Source organism: Manis javanica, chromosome 2 (assembly GCF_040802235.1).
Source record: "Manis javanica isolate MJ-LG chromosome 2, MJ_LKY, whole genome shotgun sequence".
Classification (NCBI taxonomy): domain Eukaryota; kingdom Metazoa; phylum Chordata; class Mammalia; order Pholidota; family Manidae; genus Manis; species Manis javanica.
Window position 1 is genome coordinate 80,394,609 of NC_133157.1, and position 23,476 is coordinate 80,418,084.

A 23,476-nucleotide genomic window follows, 5' to 3' on the forward strand; every position below is an offset into this window, starting at 1 on the left:
AGTCATATACAGGAAAAATTATACACTCTGAGACATCACTGACTTTCTCCAGCTGGGCGACCTTTCACTCTTAAGGGAACTTTTGATTTTTGTGTCAATAATGTGTGTTTGATAAGGTGTGATTTTTTTTTTGGCCTGATTCTAATTTCCTGCTATTGTTTCTTGACTTTGACTCAGGCTGATTTGTTTGAATAGTGGAAGACTCTCCCCAAAGAACTTCTGCTATACGTTTGAAAGGGAGAAGACCAGAGAAGTGTCCAGGTGCCCAAGGAGAAGCTAATCCCCGGAGCCACAATGGGACATCGCCTGGACTCCTCACCCAGGGCTGGGCCAGGCACACAGCTCTGTGCTTCCCCACACTCTCCTGTACTCAGCCCTCCTTCCCTTGATTCTCTAAGATTTGCATCCTTATCCATTTTTTATTGCTGTGAAGCCAAAAATTCATAGATAAATGTCCTTTCTCCCCTTATTAAAAACCACTCTTCCAGCTGCACTTACTGGTTGCCATGGTCTATTCGAATGTTTGTGTACTCCCCAAATTCATTATGTTGAAACCTAAGCCCCAAAGATGATAATATTAGGAGGTGGGGTCTCAGGGAGGTGCTTAAGTCAGGAGCCTGTCAGCAACCATTATCCAAACCAGTTAGCTGGGGATGCTGTTTTCATGCAGGCCAAGCCCAAATTGAAATCCAGGTGTGAGGTCTGCCTCTTTGTATAGCAAATACTGGAATCCACAGACAGAAAAATCACGGAAGATGCCAGCATGCAACTTTGAATTGTTATGTCAGCCGAATGTAAACCTCAAGGCCCTGAGGTCCCAGCATCTGAGTCTTTTCAAAGGACTTTATAAAGTTTTTTTTCAAATATTTTGGTTCATTCTGATCCATGTATTATTTAGTCAAATGCAGTTCTTAAAAATGTGTTATATGTTGTAAAGTTGTTATTTGTGTTTCTGATTAATTCACATTTATTTAATCAACACTCTTTGGAAAGAAGTGCTTGATGGCCAAGGTGATTTTAGAAATCCCCAAAAACAACTTCCCGTATGTAAGCAGATGCAAATGACTCTGATGTAATGATGGAGCCTCTTTAAGGCCTCACTATTAACTGCTCTGGCATGAAATAGCCCAGCTCAAAGTAGGACTAATACTTAGTAAGTGCCCACAACTCCCCCAAATAGCAGAGGAACAAGATAGGCACAATGAACCCAGGCTTCATCCTGGAGGTGGTCCAGGTTTTGACACCAAATACATTTTTATATACAAAAAACAATCTATAATTACCCTGCAGTCTGAATTTTGACCCCTCCAGATTGATTGGAGATTTATGAATTAAAAATAAATCAGAGAAGGAAATGAGAATAATAAGAATTTTAGTTTCGATCAATATAGTCAAAGGAATTATATCCTTATCTCTTTAATTTTTTCTCAGCCGTAGGAAGATGTTTTGCTGGGAAGGGCATTTCTAGTTTCCCTATGACTAAACATGTTGCATCTTTGGAATTTCAGACACAGCCAAGTTCAATTCAATTAACTTGCACAGTAATACAACCTGCAGAAGTTGAACTTTAAATAATCTTTATTATGACTGTAATTAAATAAGCATGTGTATAATTTATGGCTGACAGCTTCTCTTCTAAATTTCCCAGAACAGGGACCATATATGTAATCCCCAGCAACCAGCACACTGTCTAGATCATAGCAGGTGCACAATAAATATTTGTTAGAAGAACAAATGTGCGCACCTAGGACAGAGCCCAAGGGACTGCACATAGCATTAAGGGTTGAGTAGAAAGGCTGAAATGGTACCGGAAAGGGAGAAGAGCTGACACTTCAGCATTTGCTAGGTGTCAGTGCTTCACATTAGTCTCCCAATGGGCCTGTGATGCAAGGTATTAGTACCTATTTTTGCTTAGGAAATAGGTGCAAAAGTTAGGTAACTTGCTTAAATGGTGGGTCTGACAGCCTGGTTCTTCACCCAAAGAACTTACACTTTACCCTCCTCAAAATGATTCTTTATGTGGCTTTTAGCATCAGTATCTATGCCTTGCTGTCAGACCCCAACCCCACCCCAGTCTGGATTTCTTCAGAAACTCACTGCTTTCCTTCCTTACCACTTCCTCCTTATGTCCTGCCAAGGTCAAGGTCACATACAGGACAGGCAGTATGTAGAACATTACAGACCACCTCTTACTCCCACTTGTGGTTTCTAAATTCTTCCTTCCTTCTTTCTTCTTCTCTCTTTTCTCACCTAAAGACTTCACTGCAGGGGAATGAGGAAGTAGCCGTGTGGACCAACAGGAAGCCTTGCATTTGCTGGCCCCTAGAAATGTTTTCTGTTGGATTTGTGCAAGTCTTTGTCTTTCTACCCCCTCCTTTGTGGATCCAACATACTGTGTAAGTAGACCTTTGCCCTCCACCGGGTTTGTCTGCGTCAGTCTGGCCCTTGAGCAATTTTTGTTTCAAACCTCTCCGGCTGCCTGTTAGACTGGTATTCTCTAACCAACTTCCTCCTTACAAATGTTCCTGAACCAATGGAAGCTGGTAGATGAGAAACTGAAGATACAGTAATGTGAATTAGAAAAATAAAAATTCTTTAAAAGCTAGCAAAGTTGTAAAGGAATATTATTGAAAGGGAGAGACACTGACAGGGAAGTAGGACCCATCAGTAGATAACTGCACAATTAAAGATTGTGCTATTTGGAACTATGGTATGCTCCCAAAGTTGAGCAGGTCAGGAGAGTAAGGCAACTAGATAGTCCAGAAGGGGAGCAGATATGCCTCTCTTGGCCCCTTTGAACTTTGACTAACACTTTCTCATGGTGCAAAAGCCTTGCCTCACATTAAATGGGCTGTTTTCAGACTATGTTTCATGGAGGAGTTACACCATTACTTTATTTACAACTCCTTTTAATATGGCTGACTAGTTTGTCCTAGAATGTTTCTGTCAACACAGAACAGCAATTTAGTTTTAAACCTAAACTTATCATTGATTTTGGATCCTTGGGACCAAGATTTTGAAATCAGTAGAGAGGCTTGAAGCAAGTAAGAACTTTCTTCTCTTCTGTCTGTTTCTCTTTACTGCCCTTTCTACCTCCCTGTGTATGCTTCTCAGACCTTCCCATTCAGGAGGTTGACTTCTCCACATACTGTACTATGGGCAAAATAGGTCTTGACATGGCATTTTTGGGGATAATTTGTGCCCTACTGGGTATTTTCCTTCCACCTGGCACAGAGTATATGTTTGTTGAGTGAATGAATGAAAAAATGAAAGCCTGTAAGTGTTCATTTGGAACAGTTAGGAAATTCCCCAACTCCCAGTCCAGGTGAGATCACCTCCTCACATCATGAATAGCACTTTTTATAAACCGTGTTGTGCTGGATTGTCATTGTCAACTAATTTTAACTGAACAGTAGTAGCTGTGCTTCCAACTCCTAACATAAAGCATGGCACAGTGTCAGAGTTCAATAAATTTCTGTTGAATCAATAAATACTACGCTTATGTCAAAGACTTTTGGCTCTCAGAGGAAAAGCAAACAAAGCCTTGAGTTTACAGAACCAGGATATTGGAAGGAACATTGATAGGTCTTCAAGTACATTTCCCTGTTTCCTGATTGAGCCATTCTTGGTAATCATCTACTTTGTTCCTGAACACCCACAAGAGGCTCCTTAACCACACGATTCACAGGATTTTCATAAGAAACCTCTATCTGTATTTACTTCCAAAGGACAAGAGACATGGAAACCATCATTTTATCTTTCTTTAATTTCTTTTCTTAGGAAAAAGAAAGAACAATCAAGCACGTCAAGGCTGTAAGTGGCTTCTGGGTCAAACACAGCCTATGTGTGGTAAATGTCCAGATCCTGGCTTTGAGTGACAATCATGCTGCAGTTTATCTAAATCTTCAGTGTGAAGACAGAATTCCAAACTTCTGTGGAACAATAGAGACTTGGAGTTCCTGCTCGCAATAATCTGTTCCATCTAAAATTTCAAAACCTCAATTTCAAATTTTCAAAAATTCAATTCCAAATTTCAAATACCTTTGATTTTTTTCAATTTGACAAATAATAGTTCAGTTTGCCTCCAGGGCCAGTTTCTTGTCATCCACAGTGTCTGGATGAGATGGGTCAGTAGGTGTCACCACCTTCATTTTAAATTTAGAGACTGTAGACTAGAAGTTTGAAAATTAGTAATGAAAAAAGAAAACTAGAGCCTAGCAACTGGTCTTGAATCTGTCCTAACTGAGATAAGAGCATTTTTTTCCCTCTGAAAACTTCTGTATCTTACTCTATGAAGTGTGGGGATGTACTTGCAGGACACATTGCCTTGTGAGCCAATTGAAACTGGTGTTCCTGTGCTGATCATTGTTATTCCAATGATCCTTGGATCACTGCTGATATGATGTCTGCATGGAAATACATGTAGAACCAGAGATGGATAACAAACTAGGTCTTACTCCATGCAATCACTGTGGAGAGCCAGAAAAGAATCTGTTGGAATCAGGAGGGTATCTCTCTAGGGATATTCACAGTAGAAAAACCTAGGATTTAATCTAATTCTTTTCCAATGACCATTAGATGCTTGAATGCTTCCCCCAGTTTAGTAAAAGGTGAAAGTCATGGCTGAAAGCCTTAAAATCTTAGTCTTTGCTTTACTTACCACTGATCACCCAATGCATTCCAGCCTACTGTACTTCCAGTCCCCTGAATCAGAGATGTGGCCAGTAACATTCCTCACCTGATCATGCACATACTCCCTTCTGACATGCCTGACATTGCTGTGGAAATCTAAGGTTGTTGGTGACGTTAGGAGGAATGGTAGAGGGAGGACCTACAAAACCTATCCTTTATATAGCAAAAAGAACACTGGCAATCAAAATCACTTTTTCAGAACTCTGGAAATCAACCAAAGGCTTGCAGTAATCCAGAGAGGTTTTTTTTTTTTTCATCCCAAGTAAAATGATTGAATCCAAAACAGCAAGCTTTGTGCTGTCTTAATTCTCTAGTCCTATTCCCCTCTCCTCAGACTCATGATAGCCTTGAAAAACAATTCTGCAATCACAATAAAACCGTCATCACAAGCCTATGGAGGGGGCAAAATGAAGTTGGTACTCTCCCAAAGTCCAGTCCCCAGATTATTGTCATTATTTAACCTTTCAGTTCCTTACAAAATCCAACTTGCAAGACACATCTTCATTTAACTGGACTCAGATCTCACCTCGTACTACTTCTTTGGGATCAACTGTTTAAGATAGCCAACTGCCTAAGATAGTCAGCAGCTGGAGAAGATAAGCTAAGCAAAAATTTAAAGGAAAAGCTTGGGAATGAAATATCTATAAGGGACTTTGAAAAGCTCTGACATTCCTGGGAATCTAGAAGTCCAGGCACATACCCAAGGTTGTGTTCATGTCTGGAAAGGGCCTGGTAAGGACAAAAGCTTTCATCTCTGGCTGATCTTGAAACTCAACAGGAAGCAGGAAGGTGAACATAAGAGCTGTAAACTGCCTGCCTGAGCACTGAAGGCAAACCCCACAGCATGCACATAGGGCTCTTCGCAAAGACTGGGACATATATTGGTTCCAGCCACGTGAAATTTATGTCCAAACCATAGTTGATCATCAAGTTAACTGAAAAAAGTCTTTAGTGGTGAAATATGACAAAAAATGCAGACTACGTAGAATCAGTTAAGTCACTAAACAAACAAACAGCAACAACAATAACAACAACAGCTACACACAGACAACAGCAAACCTTGGGGAAGGAGGAAGGTTTCTGTTTTCCAGATTTGCCATATTATTTAAAATGTCCACTTTTTTACAAAAAATTGTGAAATTGATAAATGAGAAAGTTCATACACAGGAAAAAAGCAGTCAATAGAAACTGTTCCCGAGGAAGCCTAGATGTTGGGCTTATTAGACAAGATTTTTAATCAACTATTTTAAATATGTTCAAAAAGCTAAAGAAAACCATGTACAGAGAACTAAAGGAAAGTATGAGAATAATGTCTCATCATATAGAGAATAACAATAAAGAGATTCAGGGCCTTCAAGATGTGTGGGACATGATCAAGAATACCAATATATGCACAGTGACAGTCACAGAAGGAGAGGAAACAGATAAAGGAGAAAAAGAAAAGAATATTTGAAGAAGTAGTGCTTGAAAACTTCCCAATTAATTAATGAAAAACATTAATCTACACATTCAAGAAGTTTTGTCAGCTCCAAATAGGATACATCAGAGATCCACACCTAAACACACCATAATCAAACTGTGGAAAGCTTAAGACAATGAGATAATCTTGAAAGCATCAAGAAAGAGGAAACTCACATATAAGGAATTCTCAAGGAGATTATTAACTTCTTATCAGAAACCATGAATGCCAGAAGGCAGTGATCCTACATACATATTTGAAGTGCTGAAAGGAAAATCTATCAATCAAGAATTCTATATTTAGCAAAACTGTTTTTCAAAAATTAATGGACATTACTGGATGAACCAAAGGACAAAGCAGATAAACAAAAACAGAATTATCTGCTAGCAGACCTTTCCTATAAGAAACACTAAAATAGCTCTTCAGATTAATGAAAGAACGCAATAATTCAACTCAAATTCACACCAAGAAATAAACACCAGTAAACATAACATAGGTAAATATATTGGATTTTTGTTTGTAACCCCTTTCTTTGATCTGATTTAAAATACCATTGTGTAAAGCAATAATTATAAAACTGTTTATAACATATAATGGACTTATAGTGTATAAAGATGTAATAATAGCATAAAAGAAAGTGAAGGGAATGGAACTCTACTGTTTTTGTGTACCAGTGAAATTATACTGAGATTAATATTAACAAGATATTTATAAATTTTGATTTTTACTTTAATCCCTAGAACACCCTCAAAGAAAGTGACTTAAAAATATATGACAACAAATGAGAAAAATAATTAAACTGGTACACTTTCTGTATTTAACACAAAAGAAGTAATGGATGAATTGAGGAAGAAAGACATGAGAGGAATAAAAATGATAAATTGCATAATAGTAGATGTAAAATAGACAATTTTACAATAATAGTTGGAGACTTTAGTGCTCCACTTTCAGCAATGGATAGAACAACCAGAGAGATTATCAGTAAGGAAATAGAATTAAATGAACCATGCTATCATCAAATAGGCCCTAACATACATATAAGGAGCACTCCACCAAAAATAGTAGGGTACACATTCTTCTCAAGTGCACATGGCATATTCTCCAGGTTAGACCATATAATAGGCCCAAACAAGTATCAGTAAATTTAAAAAAACCGAAATCATGCAAACTATATTCTCCAACCACAATGGAATGAAATTAAAAATGAATAATGGGAGAAAACTTGGGAAATTCACAAAACTGAAAATTAAAAAACACAATCCTAAATAACCAATAAATTAAAGAAGAAGCCTTATGGGAAATTTGAAATAATTTCATAAGAATAGAAATGAAAACATAACATAGAAACACTGAAGAAATGAAACTAAAGCAGTGCTTAAGAGGGAAATTTATAGCTGTAATTGCTTATATTATTAAAAAAAGAAGATCTCAAACCAGTAACCTAATTTTGCACTGTAAGAAAAACTAGAGAAGAAACGAACCAAACTGAAGGTAGCAGAAGGAAGTAATAAAAATTAGAGTAGAGATAAGTGAAGGAGAGACTAGAAAAACAATGGAGAGAATCAATGAAACAGCAAATTGTTTCTTGAAAAGAACAAAATTGACAAATCTTTAGGCTGACAAAGAAAAAAATGAGAAGATACAAATAGCTAAAATCAAGAATGAAAGTGGAGCCATTACAACTATCCTTACAGAAAAGAAAAGACATTAAGAAATATTATGAACAGTTGTATGCTAACAAATTAGATAACTTAGGTGAAATGGGAAAATTCTTAGAATCACAAATGACCTAACTAAACTGACTCAAGAAGTAGAAATCTCAGCCACACAAGTGAAGAGACTGAATTAGTAATCACAAACCTCCTACAGAAATGTCCAGAAGAAAGATCAAGTGTGGAAAAAAAAAGAGGCAAATTAGTAAAGCTGGGAATAAAAGAGGGGCTAGTACTACTTATCTTACAGAAACGATCCTAAAGTTATTACTTTACTTTTAATTTTGTGACTTAGTGGTCAGGTCCTTAAAGGAAAGATAATCAGGGTTTTTTTTTGTATCCTCCAAACCAAAAAATATGTGTCTTCCAGAGACATCCAATAAATAGTCACTAGCCACATGTGGCTCCTAAGTACTTGAAATGTGATGAGTGAAAATAAGGACTTAAATGTTAATTGTATTTAATTTTAACTAGTTTAAATTTAAATTTAAAAATGGACACTAGATTCACTTATTGGAAAACATTTAAGTATGTTTGGAACTTGGGTATGAATTTACCCTTTTAACTCTGAAAGTTCCTTGGGTTACAGTCATCGAGGTGGTTAGAAATCATAAGTCTAGGTATGATCTGGTTTGATGATAGAGTAGAGAGTATGTATTTTTAAACTCTCCTTACAAAGGAAATTACTATCTTATGTTTTCTGTGTTTTAATTTACTTGTGCAGGGGAAAAAAACCCATCTAGATAGCTCTCTCTAGTCAAGCTTGTCCTGAGGAGCCCTTGAAACACCTACTCAGCAACCCCGTGTGATTCATGTTGACCTCCCTGACTAGTGTGTTAGGGGAAATAGTACTCTTCTCGACTCTGATAATTACTGCCAACCTCAGAACTTTATATTCAAAGTACCTGTGTTAGAAGTCTGTGCCAAAGTTCCAGTACTTATATGACCTCCCAAATTTTGACCTCTATTTAACAAACTATCCAAACCTGACTGGCTCACCTGGTGATTCATAGAATAGATCAGCCTTATTGTATGTGTACAGAATGGAGGCAGAATCCCCATCTAATCCTGTCAAGACTTTCATAATTGGGTCCCACCCAACTGACTTCAGAGCAAGCACAGGCCCTGTGCCTCTCAGATCCACGTTGGCAAGATCCATGCTTACTCCTGGAGAGGAGGAGACTTGAGCTGGGGTTCTGAGGGACACATGTAAGAAGAATTGTTCTTTCGAAAGTTGTCTGCATTTTCACCTTAGAAATTCTGAACTTTATCTGACTTCTTTTGCTGTCAACTTTCATCTTTTCCTCTTCTCTAGATCCTTCCCCCTCCTTTGAGTTTGGAGAAATCTTTCATTTTCTCTATTCTAAAAAGACTTACCCAAATATGGACACTTGAAAAATGTGGGGAAAAGATGGTTTCTTGAAAGAGTGATTTGAAAAAACTGGATCTCCATGTAGAAATGCGAACTTGACCCTCCACCTTAACACTATACGTAAGTTCAATTTCAGGCAGGCTACAGGACTTAATGTAGAAGGCAAGAATAAGCTTTGAGAAAATACGGGAGGATATCTTCATGATCCTGCAGGGTATGAAAAGTTTTCTTAAATAGGACATATCAAGGAGAAACAACTGATAAATGGGGCCAAATATTTAACTTTTGCTTATTAAAGAGTGAAAGCAGCAGTGGTAGAAGACCATATAACTGAGAAAGGGCTTTGTATTCGGGACATTTAAAGAACTCTTTCAAAATAATAGGAAAAAGACAAATTCCAATAGAGAAAATGAGCAAGAAACTTGAACAAGTATTTTATAGAGTAGGCATCTAATGGCCAATAACACAGGAAAATTAAAGTGAGACCTCAATGATGTACTATCATATACCTACCAGAATCACTGGAGTTAAAAGCTAGATAAATACTGGTAAGTCTATGGAGTTATAGGAACTCACACTTTCTGGATGGGAGTGTAAATTGGTAAAACCACTCAGGAAACAAGCCTGATGTTATTACTAGAGTTGGAAATATATATGCATTCCCAATGACCTAGCAATTTTAATATCTCCTAAATATAACCCCAGAATAAGTTTGTTACATATGCACCAGGCAACATTTCCAAGAGTATTAATAGCTATGTGTTTACAAAAGCTCCCAGCAACCCCAAGCTTAACAACACAAATGTTTTGTAATAGTAAAATAGGCAAATTGTGTAATATTTATGGAAAATACTATATATCAAAGAAACTGGATGAACTCCAACTACATGCAACACCTTGACAAATAAAGTTGAGCAAAAGAAGCCAGATACAAAATGAGTCATCTTAACTATTTCCATATCAATGTTTTAAAATAAGCAAAGAAGTTTTCTTGTAATTTTCTATTTATATAAAGTTCAAAAATAGGCAAAGGTGGTGCTTGAGAATTAGACAGTAAGATATAAAACAAAGTGGAGAAGTAATTATCATAAATACAGGATAGAAATTCAGGGCTTGTTATGGGCTAATGCAGCTGGTGACTTTAAGTTGAAGCCAATGCTTATTGGCCATTCTGTTAAGAATTATGCTAAATCTACTCTGTGTTCTAGAAATGGATTAACAAAGCCTGGATGATAACACATCTGTTTACAACATGCTTTACTGAATATTTTAAGACCCTTGTTGAGATTGGAGCAATTCAGGTACAGCTTCAGGCTCTACTGCTAATTCTAGTTCTCAGAAAAACTTTCCTTTCAAAATATTACTGCTTATTGATAACGTACTTGGTCACCCAAGAGCTCTGATGGAGATGGACACTGAGATTAATGTTTTCATGTCTGCTAACACAAGATCTACTCTGCAACTCAGGGACAAAGAAGTAGTTTTAACTGTCTAGTTATTATTTAAGAAATACATTTCTAAGAACTGCCATAGTGATTTCATTGATGGGTCTGGGCAAAGTAAATAAAAAACTTTCTGGGAAGGATTCACCATTCTGGACACTATTAAAAACATTCTTGATTCATGGCAAAACATCAAAACCTCAACATTCACAGGAAGAAGTTGATTCCAAACCTCATGGATAATTTTGAGGGGTTCAAGACTTCAGTGGAGGAAGTAACTGCAGATGTGGTGGAAACAGCAAGAGAACTAGAATCAGTAGAGCCTGAAGCTGTACCTGAATTGCTCCAATCTCATGGTAAAATTTTAATGAAGGAGTTGCTTATGGATTAGCAGAGAAAATGGTTTCTTGAGATGGAAACTACTCCTGATAAAGATACTATGAAGATTATTGAAATAACAACAAAGTATTTATATCACTACATAAACTAGGTTGATAAAGCAGCCACAGGGTTTGAGAGGACCGACTACAATTTTGAAAGTACTTTTACTGTGGGTAAAATGCAATTAAACAGCATCATGTGCTACAGAGAAATTGTTCATGAAAGAAGAGTCAGTTGATGGGTCAAACTTCATTCCTGTGTTATTTTAAGAAATTGCTACAGTCACCCCATCCTTCAGGAACCACCACCCTGATCAGTCAGCAGCCATCAGTATGAAGGCAAGACCCTCCACCAGCAAAAAGATTACAGCTGCCTGAAGTGTCACATGATGGTCAGCTTTTTTTTTTTAGCAATAAAATAATGAAATGTACAATTTATTTAGACACAATGCTATTGCACACTTAGACTGCAATATAGTATAAACATACTTTTTATATGCACGGGGACACCAAAATATTCATTTGAATTGCTTTACTGCAGTGGTCTGGAACTGAACGTGCAGTATCTCCAAGGTATCCCTGTAGTGTTTTATTCCTCTGAATTGGTATCCTTTCTAGTGGTGGCTCTATCCAGGGGAGCAGTTCATGATTTTGCTGAGTAATATGTGTCTCAGGAAATTCCTGCTGAAGAGCAAGTGTTGGAGGAAATAACCTGATTGCTGCTTGTTGGTGTTGATGTGTGGTCCCAGGCTGGGTTTGAGATGCTCTGCTCTGCATCCTGAGGCCTGAGGATGCTTTGTTTTGATAGAAGAGAGTGAGGGTTAGAAAAGACGGCCACCATTAGCAGTTATGTGTTCTCTTCACTGACTATAGTCAGCCAGTTGCTGGTGACGTGGACCCTTCTCCATTGCAGACACATTTGTCTTGCTACCATATTCACTTACACTATCTCATTCCATCCCTTCCATTCTCTTGAATCATAAAACATCCTCTGCTTTATGTTTTTTTCCTCATTTAACCTTTATGGAGGGGATCGGGATATGCCACCTCAAAATATGCCACTTTAGCATGCTAATTATTTTGAACTGAAGGCAACTGAAAAAAAGCAGACACAGAAAGAGTGCTCTATTCTTCCTCTATGTGCCAGAGGCAGGACGTACCTTTCCACTGTGAAGGTGTTGCCCTTTTCCATAACAGAAAGAGGAGAATGACTTGTATCACTGGAGACAGAGCTGGCACTGCAGTAAGACTGCATAAGGAATCTCACTATGAAACTCTATATTCCATTAGTTCCCTTCATATATTTCCTAGTCACCTTCCCACAGTTTATTGACCCTAAAAGCCCAAGTCCTTTTCCCTTTGTGTAGGTACTTCTCCACAATTTATCATCCTTTGTTAAAAGAGTATATAAGCCCTTTTCACTTCTTTTTGTGAAGCTCCATGCACATTAAGTTAAAAATATTAATAAAGTTTGTATTCCTTTTCTCCAGTTAATCTGTCGTTTCTCAGTTTAATTCACAGACCCCAGGTACTAAATATAAGAGGGTAGAGGAAAGGATTTTTCCTCCTCTGCACTCATAACATGAAGAGGATCATCACTGTGACCAAATAGACAGCAGAAATGAAGCTCAGAGAATTTACAGTGACTTGTCAGTGGAAGACTCTGGGCTTGTGTCAGAGCCCCTTTAATCTTCCTTGTCCCTTTCTTTGCTGGTGCCTAACAGTTTGTTTTGCCTGTTTGGTGACTCTGAAGCCCAAGGGATTGCTGACACCTGCTCCTGCATGCTCCCATGTTGAGTGTCAGCTCAGAAAAGGAAGCACACCTGAGAAGAGCCCCTCCAAATCTCCATCCAAGACCCAGTCACAACAGCCTGGTGTTTCCCAGGGACAGGACTCTTTCCGGGTCTCTGCAGCCTATAGCCCTGAGTCAAGCAACATTAGTTACTCATTGAGTTTTGGTCGATGACATGAGACTGGTTCACATAATCCACCTGCTCCAAAGCAGGCACCCAGGCCACCATCTGATGGGCTCTGAGACCTGGCTTAAGAGAAAGAAACCCTGAGATGCTGATGACATCCGGGATCTGGATTCTTCCCATTCTTGCTCTCTCACCAGCACTTTGGGAAAATGTCTGTAGGAAAATCCTGTATCCTGAGCCCAAAACTAAAGTAGAAGAAGACAGCCTTGTTTTTAAGTAACAGGGCAAGTCAGAGATCAAAACAGGTTTGCTTAAAAGAGACTTTTCAGGTTTGTCAACCCAAGAAAAACTCAAGAAGGAAAAATAATAGGATTAAAGAATGCCATTAAAAATCTTACTGTGTTCCAATAACTCCACTGCTTTAATTAAGAATCTTGCCAAGGAAGCAAGGAAAGAGCATTATTTCCATTTAGTTGGTCTTAAACATAAGGTAAAACTTCTGCTCACCTGGAAGCTAGTGTTACTGTAGCCCTCCGCTCTGGGGGCTGTCATACTCTTCAGCTCCATGAACTTTTTGCCACTCCTGAAAGTGGCTGGACTCCCAATTCTTTTCAGATGTCTGGAGATCCTCCGTCCCTGTGCAAAAGAGCACAGCCTCTGCTGATGTCTGAATGCCACCTGCTGTTGTAGGAACCTGGGCACCACTTCAGTTTAGAAGCCAGTAATCACCTCCTGGTTGGGGCGGGGAGGAGTGGTAGGCGGTCGGGGTGGAGGCTTCCATTTCAGGTCCACCCACCTCATTAATCTTTCCCTTTATCCAGATGATTTCCTGCTTATTTCACTCTAGAGAGAAAACTATAGTTTACAGAAACAGAAAAGGACACTTTCTCTTCCGTCCTGAGTGAAGCAATCTATTTCCTGTGGATGGCAGGCAATGTGAAGCTGATTGCTGCCAAGTGACCACTGTTCTGTCCTGGGCACATGCTCCACGCTTTCTAAATGTTGGTTCTGGTTTATCTTCAGAACAAGGGAACTTAACAACTTTCTCACAGTCATTTGGCTAATAAAGTTACAGGGAGAAGTAAAATTCAGGTCTGGTGGATGGTTCCAAAGCCTTTTTGCTACATCCTTGTCTACACACTGGGTTGCTTTTAAATATCCAACTCCCAGAAATGCAAATATATGGCATTTGATAAATGAAAGGTAAAAACAGCTGCTCTCTTAATAGGATTCTTTGCTTTATGAAGATATTAGTTGTGGGATTCTTTCAAAATGTGGAAAACACCTAAGATAAAAAGTTGAATTAATAAATTGAATAATGCATTCAGTGCACAAAAGAGTTGAAAAAAATCTCACATGTTACTAGTGGTCATTTCTGGGTTGTGGTTTTATGGGTGATTGTTATTTTCTCTTTCACACTTTGCTGAGTTTTCTAAAGAGGGCATAATTTACTATAGTTATCATTATATAGACTGCACATATATATATATTCCATGATAAGGAACTCACTGGAACCATACTATCTGGGTTCAAGTCCTGGCTCTACCACTTACTACAGCAAACTACAGCTCAAGAGCTAAACCCAGCCAGTTGCCTGTTTTTATATGTCCCAGCGCTGAGAATGGTTTTTAGATTTTTAAATGGTTTAAAAAAAATCAAAAGGGCAAATATTTCATGGCACATGCAAACTATTGCCCAAATTTCATTGTTCATAAATAATATTTCATTGGAACACAATCATGCTCATTCATTATGCATCATCTATGTCTGCTGTTTCATGAAGGCTGGATTGAGTAATTGCTACAGAGACCTCATGTCTGTCTCACAGGCTAAAATAATACCTACCTGGCCCTTTATGGAAAATGTGTGCTGATCCCCCACTTATTAACCACTTGAATTTGAGAAAGTTACTATGTTCTTTTTGCCTCAGATTCTTCATCTACACAACAGGGATAATAGTACCCATTTTACACTATTATTGAGATGACCAAATGTGTTACTATACCTAAAAACATGTGGACTAGTGCCTGACATGTAGTAAATGTACTGTTTTAAGTTAATACATATCTTAAAATTAAAAAACCCCACAATGATCTGTAAACAGTGGTTTGCATGTGTTTGAGATAACATGCGTTCTGCCTGAAGTGAGGTATACCGTGGTTGAGCAAGTGACATATTGCACTTTCCAGGAGGGCACAGCACCCCTGCTGGACTGTGGTCAGGCCAGTTTCCTCCCAAGTTCCTGGCATATTGACACTGTGGGGAAGATGATCTCTGACTTCTCACTTTGTGTTCCTGGATCCGTATTCCATGCCCTTGCCATTTATCAGCACTGTCTGAGATTTCTTCATGCTTTAGCTCATGATTGATTTTCACTGATGAACAGAGACTTGGGGAATTTTTACCAGTTCTTCCCCATAGTTGTGATATGCCATAATAACAGCAATTACCAATTGCAGAAGGTCATTCCAATTGGAAGTGGTTGAGAGAGGTGCAGATAAATAGACAGCAGATAAAGGGAAACTTTGATTGTAAGATTGTGGGAAGAAACCAGTTGCTGTACTAGATACAACCTTCAGGAACTCAAGACTTAACCTCAGTCTTAAGATTGTGAAGGATCCTTTCTCTCTGGGGGAAAAGAAACACATTCATTCTGCCATTTATGGTTACAACTGCAGAGACTTGATGCAAATTCCTGATATTCTTGCAGATACTGTTATATGAATCTTAAAATGCCACATTCAATGCTTTTTCTGTCTATAAGCTGTAGATGGTACTTTTAAAAGAGTGTAAGTGTATTTGAGCACATGTCGCTGTGCAAACAAGAACACTACAATGTTGATGAAAAGACACAGTGACCTGCTCCTTCTGTCCTCTAACTCCACTAGCAAAAAAGGAAAAATTGAGACCTAATCAGAAATTGCACATGCAGCTGTGATCCTAATACAAAAATGATGGTCCTTTACAGAGAAGTTTTAACTTAAAATGCTTTCTGAAACTTAAGGTTAGGAGCTTTTAGAGCTAATGATAATTCAGACATTTTTAGTAGTGCAGGAATTAACTTGATATATGTGGCTGTCACTTAAAATTATGGCACCTTAGTAGAACATATGGTTCATTTTGCCCAATTTGGAATTAGAAATCATGATCAGAAAATGAGGTGAAAGACCCTTTGAACTTTACAAGACTACATTTTATCATTCTGCACTCATGCAGAGTCATTGTTTGTGAGCAGTAGCTTGTGCCATGGCCTAAGAAACCATCTCTTAACTCCTGAGTCTTAGCTGTTTTCATGGCAGCGTCCCTCAAATGCCACTATCAACTTTGAAATCAAAGTTGAAACAACCAAATGTGTAACAACCAAATCACTGGGCTTTTTAGTGAAACAATTTCTGTATTCTATTAGATTCCCCAAGAACTGGCTTATAAAGAATCAAAACTCATGCAGTGTATATGTGTGCAAGCTCATTAAAGAAAAGAAAACCCAACCCCCTCTAAATTAATACAAAAGTTAAAAAAAATAAATACATGGCAATTCTTCATCTATAAAACAGGGAAAATAGTACCCATTTTACACTATTATTGAGATGACCAAATGTGTTACTATGCCTGACATGTAGTAAATTTACTGTTTTAAGATAAAACATATCTTAAAATTAAAAAACCCCACAATGATCTATAAACAGTGGTTTGCGTGTGTCTGAGGTAGCATGCTTTCCACCTGAAGCGAGGTATTGCCTTATGCATGTAGTTCTATAGTAATGTCACTCTCTTTATTTGGTGACAGGGTTTCCAAAAGGGAATGAAACACATTTAAAAAAGTTTTGTATAACCTGTATCCCACGTTAAGAATGATATTTTAGGCATTGCAGCATGATTTCTATCTGCTTCCTGCTGTCCACCCGTGAAGAACATTTCATGTATTACAAATTAACATTTGGTTATACATCTTCAAGTAGTTTGATAAGCCAAAATGTAATAAATGTTTACAAACTTAATTTCATTAACCAACTCCAATTATTCAGATCATTCAAGAGAAAAATAAAAGCAATAATGTGTATTTGACATAGGAAATGCTTTCAGATCTTTTTCTAACAAAATCACCTTGGCAGTTAGATTTTGCTTTTCAACAATCACTAGACAGTGGGTACTAGGGAAGGCCAGCCACAGCCACAGTTAGCCGTAGTCGAGGACCAGCTTTAGAATCTGCTGCCTGGGTCATATCTAACTCTGACCTAAGATTGTTTGGCTGTCTATATCACCTTAGTTAGAACACTGGGAAGGATGATCTTGGTGCAAAGGTGGACCAATAAAGAAAAAGGGAAGATAACAAGTATCTGTTGAGAGGCACTTATATTTTTCCATTTCATCTCCACAATTCTGCAAATGAGGTATGAATACCCCCATTTCACAGATGAGACACCTGAGGCTCAGGGAGACAAAGTGACTCCTCTAAGAACACAACTAATCAGTGACAAAGCCATAATTTGAGTCCATGCCTCTGAAACCTAGTTCTGTCAAGAGCTAACTTCTGAAAAGAAAGCAAGCCCAGGGGAAGTACAACTGAGTTAATATCCAAAAGGGTTCATTCTACTAGTGCAGGAAGAAAACGACAATGGAGCTCAATGCAAAAGGTTAATAAAATGTAAAAACAATGGGTTGACAGGATAGGAGAGTTTAATCTATCTGTGTACTTTGAAATCCTTAAGAAATGTGCCAGTGCTTCTTTGAGGTGATTCTTAAGAAAGTCCCAATATTGGCCTGCCATATGGAGTTCATTGGAAATGAAAGCTTGGGGCTGCAAGCCACAGGAAGGCAGGAACTGTACGCATCTCAGCCTCTGCTCTTTCTCCAGTTCCAAGCTTAGCAGAGTGCTTGGAACAGAGCAGGTTCAAAGCTGAATAGCTTGTTTATTAAACAAAGGAAGAAAACTGAAACCCCTATATTTCCATGTATCACACAATATTTGCACAGTGAGTTGTGAGGGAGGCCAGTTCAGTTGTGAGGGGAGGCCTCTGGGCAGCCCTCCCCAAGAACCAGGGCTGGGAGGAGAATGAAGGACACCAACTGCCTCAGATGCAAATTTTAAGGGGGCACTCACTCTTACTCTCAGAGCCGAACAAGTGCAGGGTCAGGGCCTGAGAGTCAGGACCTCCTTAACTTTTGCCCCCTGGGTGCCTTGTCTGGCTCACTGTACTCCTGGCCCTGCCAAGAGAAATCTATGAGCTTGTTTTGGGTGAGTATAATGTAGTAGTTAGGAGCACCGGCCCTGGATTCAGCCCCGCTGGCAATCCAGACTTTGTCTCTTGGTAACACTATAGGGAACCTCATAGAGGTTAGCTTACCAGTAAACTCTCTAAGCATGTGCTATTACCTGCAGAATGAGCTTAATAGCTTTGCCTGTCTTACAACAGGCCTGCTGTGAGGGCTGTGAGATCCTGCATAGAAAGTACCTGGGCCAGCATAGTAAGGATGCATACACTCAGGATTCCAGGGGAAGCTGGCAGCCAGCTGCCCCAAAAGACAACCCAGAGTTGACTTCTAGGGCTCAGCTAAGTGTCTAATGGGGTAAGGATGTAACCATTACACCTAGTCAGATAAGGTTAACTAAAACAATGAAGAAAAAGCATTGATATTGGCCTGGGTTATAGTAATGGCAGCATACTTGTAGAGGAACAATGACTTTCCAGGAAACCCATTCTTCTGAGAAAATGATATATCCAGGGGATAAAAAATCATTTCCTTTAATTTGTTAGTATTTGTCTGTAATGTTCAGAGAAACAGACTGCTGAGAAAACAATTTTTGCTATGTGGAAAGCAGTTTCATTCTGGGCTGGGTCTGTGTATAAATAGTCCCTTATTCTTCTCCATCACAGTGGTTAGCAATAGTGCCCAGCTACATGTGATCAGGTGAGTCAGTCTGGCATGATATAAAGGTCATGGACCCAGACCAAGGTTTGAGCACTTAGGCATCCTTTCCCAAGCACTACAGTGCTTGCTGGTCATTCTATTATGGGAAACACTCTTTGTCCCTCTTCATGGATGAGAAAATAGGACATGGTTCGTAAGGGAATGGTGGGTGGTTTTAAACGGTCAGCTAAACTAGGCTACTACTGGTAAAAAAAAATTGCAGTCTCTGGAGAAAAGAATACTCAAAATGTATTCTTTACCATTTTATAACCATCATGGCAGAATCATGAATGGATGCTAAAACCAGTGACTGGAAAAATTTGGTAAGAAGGACATTTACATAGCCTCTCAAATGTCTCCCCACAGATTATGCATTAATTGAAGAAAAAAAATAACAGAAACTTTACAATGGAGAAACCCGGGAGACACCAACTTGACCAAAGGGTCTCCAAGAATGGGAAAAATTGTCATCTTGTGCCTCCTGATGTGATGCACTGAGGAGGACACATCACTTGTGAGATTTTCCTGATCCAAATACAGAAACTGAATCAAATAATGAAGATGTTACACCCAATCCAGGGATATTTTACAAAATAATTGACTTGTGTTCCTCAAAATTGTTAAGGTCATGAAAGACAATGAAGGTAGAAAGATCATTCCGGTTCATAGGGCACCAAACATACATGACAAACAAATGCAAATCATTGTCCTGGAGTGAGTTCCGGGCCAAGGGAAATGCTCATTATAACAGATGATGTAGGGAAAATTGACCAAATTTGAATTTTGGTCATAGTAATGTATCAATGTAAATTTCCTCATCTTGGCAATTGTACTGTGGTTGTGTAAGACAATATCCTAAGTTAGACATTGGAGCATTTAGGAATGGAGGAATATGATGTCTGCAATTTATTCCCAAATGGTTCAGAAAAAAGCAACAACATCTAAATGTATATGAGTACGAGAATGAAAAAAGCAAACAAGGCAATATGTTAGTGGTGAATCTGATTAAGTTATAGGAGTTTTTGTTATTCTTGCAAATTTTCTGTAAGTTTGAAATTATATTGGAGTAAAAAGTCCCCAAAAGGTGTTTTCTGAATTATTCACATATGCAAATATATAAATTTAACCTGTCAGTTATGTATGTGGATAGTAAAAGAATTAATATCTCTCTCTGTATTTCCCTTTTACTATTTTTATTTTGCACTGTAGGAAACAACAACCCATAACAGCACTTTGCTTCATATTCATACAGATTTTAGGAAATTATTGCCTTTTCCCCTGGTGAAGTAACTTACAGGAAAGAAAGAAGTGGTACCACATTATGAAATCTGCAAATTCCAGGAGTCAATAGCTTGAAGACTACCCGCAGGGGTAGGGGAGAAAATGAGTGTCACAAGAGATGGGGCAAGCACACATGACCACAAGCTGCGGAAACTGATTGTTCCATTTTCAATGCCTCTGGCCCAGAATTCACAGCAGGCACCTTTTTTCTCCTGGTACCTGCTGCCCCCACCTCAAAGGGATGATTTTTGGTCTGTGGTCTGAAAAATGCTTCCAAATACACACAAGTTGCTCTGAGATGTGCAATGAGAAAAGTTTACGTATGAATAAGAATCAGGCCGAAGTTCAAGGTCAGGAAAAGCCTACAGTGAAAAGGAAATCCAGAAGAATCAAAGTCTTGCTGTTTCAACCGACTGCTTCTGTTGGACCCAGGAGGGGACTTCACAAACATTTGAGGGATCAGATCAGCACGTACATGGTATAGGGTTACGTGCCTGATTAGACAGTGATCAGCTTTTGCCCTGGGGCAACAGACACACAGCATGGCTGCCCAATTGTGCTTCCTTCTAAGTGAACTGGCTTTCCTCCTGATCTGGCAACTGCTTTCTTCCTTGTTGCTGGGGGTAATTATTGCCATGCTCTTGAAGTGAGCAGGTGAGCGCTGAGGTGCACTGGCCATCCTGCAAGGCAGGGGGTGACGTACAGGAGTCGGCACTCGCTGTGCTCTCGGAGTGGCTTGGACTTCCTTCAGTTCTGAGAACCTGTCGCCGAGGTCAGTTGGAGTTCATCAGCAAGCCTGGTGACCATTCACCATCTCACTGGGGCAGGGGGACTGAGTGACAGTAATTTCTGTATTGCACAGATATGAAATGTCCGTGAGTTAAAAAAAAAATCACAGTTGCTCCTGAGGCTGGGCAGGATATGGCCATGGCCATGGCCCCTGCTGAGTCCTGAGACTGTCGAGTGGGTGGGCGCTGGCCCCAGCCCCAAGATGGGGCATTGTGGTAGGAACCACCCATGTCAGGGCTCTGTGACTGTGAGTGGTCTGTAAATGAAGAGCCGACTGCCCCCTCTTGGCAGGAGGGAGCCAGGGGGTGGATGTGGAAGGTAGGATTTCAGATTCATAACTGCAGGCGCTGGTGCATGAGGCCAAAGCTGGGTGAGGGCATTACTCTTTCTCTGCTTGATGTAGTCCAGGCTTCCTTCATGCAAATTGCTTGGTCTTCGGAGGTGAGCCATGTGGATGGTGGGCCCATGGGAGATCCCAGACCCACACTGGATCAGGACCGTGCCTCCCTTTTTCCCTGATGCAGTCAGTCATGTCCGTTGCTTCTTCATACTGAGAGCTAATGTCAACTGCATGGTGCAGGTTGGCGAGCACAGTGCACTTGGATGTGTGGTACGCATAGAAGGATGCAACTGGGCTTCCCTGATCACTAGCCCTCACTTCCCTGATGTTGAGCACTGCTTTTCTACTCTGGCTGAAGAGGGCTCTTTTGTTTTGACCTCTTGCAAAATGGGTTTGACATCCACATAACAGTCAGGATATTCTAGGTCTTACTTATATCCCCCTTTGAGGAAGTAGACCTGCAGGGTTGCAGCCAGCTGATGGAGTCCAGCGCTGCCTTGAATGCTCAGTGACCAGGGGGCCACTTGCCACCACTCCAGAGCCCTAATTTTTTTAAGCCTCTGAAACTACACATGTGGTTAAATACATATTCTATACAAATTTTATTATTTCAGTTCTGATTTATTAACAACATCAAAATTTCCACTACTGATGGCAGGGGATTAAGATTTTTGGTATGGGGTTTCCTCTTATATAACATATCCATGAAACAGTGAGATTTATTATTACTAGGTCAAGTTTTGTGGCTCAAAATAATAGAAATGTCAACAGGGACATTAAATTTAAAGAACTTAGAGATTTGTTCCAAATATTATAAGTTGTCCTTAAAATTTGCTCTACATCTTAAAGTCAATGTTTAAATCACATCTTGAGCTCACGTACATTTTCAGCCTCAGCCATCACTACCCAGTTATCTCACAAATTGGCAGAAGCATGAGAGTGCTGGGGTTCTTAAACCAGGTGGTAGAACATCTGGAAGTTGTAGTATTATTTGGGGACACTGGGAAATACCGACATTTTATTCTATTCCATTCACTCTGCTAGAAATAATTTATGAGCAGAAAAAACCATGTTCTACATGTGCAGTGTAACAATGACAATCACAAAGACAAAAATATATAAAATTAGGCAAGAAAACCTGTTTCCAAGTTTTCCTGCTTCCTTTAGTCATTACTGCTACTTATCATTTACTTTGTTAGCATTCATTAGCATGATTCAAAACTTACCAAAACTAATCCTTCTGGATAATTTTCACTCATTCACTCAATGCAAACTTTGATTACTAATGGAAAAAAATAAATCTGATATGCAGCTTCCTCTTCTGAGGATTGCTTGTACTGAGATGTTGTTCACCATTGTTCTCTATTAGTGGAGGAACAGGGCAGAATGCTTAGCTCTTGCCTTATCCTATTCTCTCTTCCTTGTTCATGAATCTTCCAGGCCTTCTGGACCCTGTTCTGGCCTCAGAGCATTTCCACCTGGATTGGACTGGTTCTTTCCCGTTGTTGGGTCTGAGCTCCTCAGCGGGGCTGTCCCACACCATGCAATCCTCTTGCCTGCTAGTTGAGGATGCTGAGTGCCCTGGCGCCAGAGAATACCGGCGCCAGGCGCAGGGCCTGGACTGGAGGCAGCAGAGAGCAGCTGTAGAAGGCTGTGAAGGCCCTGGTCTTGGCTTCTAAATAGCACCTCCCTCAAGGGATCCAGACAGGTAGATCTAAGACTTTGTGTGCTAGAAACAAGGAGGCTTTTAAACCTGACTGCAGTGTATCTAAAGGATTGATCTGAAGAGGGCTTCAAAAGTGGTCAAAGTCAAAAACGACCTTAACATTAAAAAGAACAAGATTTAGAGTGGAAATGCATGATACTTTTGAAAACTCGTGAGTCTATGATTCTTAAAAAGAAAACTCTAGAAAAAACCCCCTCTTATTTGTCATCACTTAAGCAGGTTTAATCCCTTACTGTGAAAGTAGTTAAGGAGAAAAGTTAGCACTTCTCTTGTCTGGAAGGAATTGCATTGCCAAGTAACCAAATAGCCCTGGTTATGAAGAGTTGTACTTCCTGTGATGACTCCAACAGCAAATGTGGAGGGGGTGATAGGCGTCGACAGGCGTTGAGTTGGAGCCCTCCTGAGCAGGGACAACAGTTGGTATTAAATTATTGGGTGGACAGTTGGAGTGCTG

At 39.4% G+C, this 23,476-nt stretch overlaps 1 protein-coding gene and 1 long non-coding RNA gene across 7 annotated transcripts in view; one reads left to right on the forward strand and one right to left on the reverse strand.

Annotated features, from left to right (window-relative positions):
* The window catches only part of LOC108408377 (uncharacterized), a 50,306-nt gene extending 43,583 nt beyond the window's left edge, over nucleotides 1-6,723 (forward strand). The window contains exon 4 of the long non-coding RNA XR_012127770.1: nucleotides 178-6,723. This is a non-coding gene — a long non-coding RNA (uncharacterized lncRNA). The remainder of the gene's footprint in view (nucleotides 1-177) is intronic.
* Nucleotides 1-13,799, reverse strand: part of SLC28A3 (solute carrier family 28 member 3) — a 52,750-nt gene extending 38,951 nt beyond the window's left edge. For 2 of the 6 annotated variants that reach the window (XR_012127769.1, XM_017678347.3), the window contains exon 1: nucleotides 13,484-13,796. Coding sequence is in view for 5 of the 6 variants with exons in the window: in XM_017678347.3 (XP_017533836.1) it covers nucleotides 13,484-13,543 (60 nt within the window). In the remaining variant the exon portion in view is untranslated. Of the gene's footprint in view, nucleotides 1-13,483 lie in introns of all 6 variants that reach the window. The other 4 variants (XM_017678346.3, XM_073228723.1, XM_017678344.3 and 1 more) reach the window with 3 other exon arrangements.
* Between the last annotated feature and the right edge of the window lie 9,677 nt (nucleotides 13,800-23,476).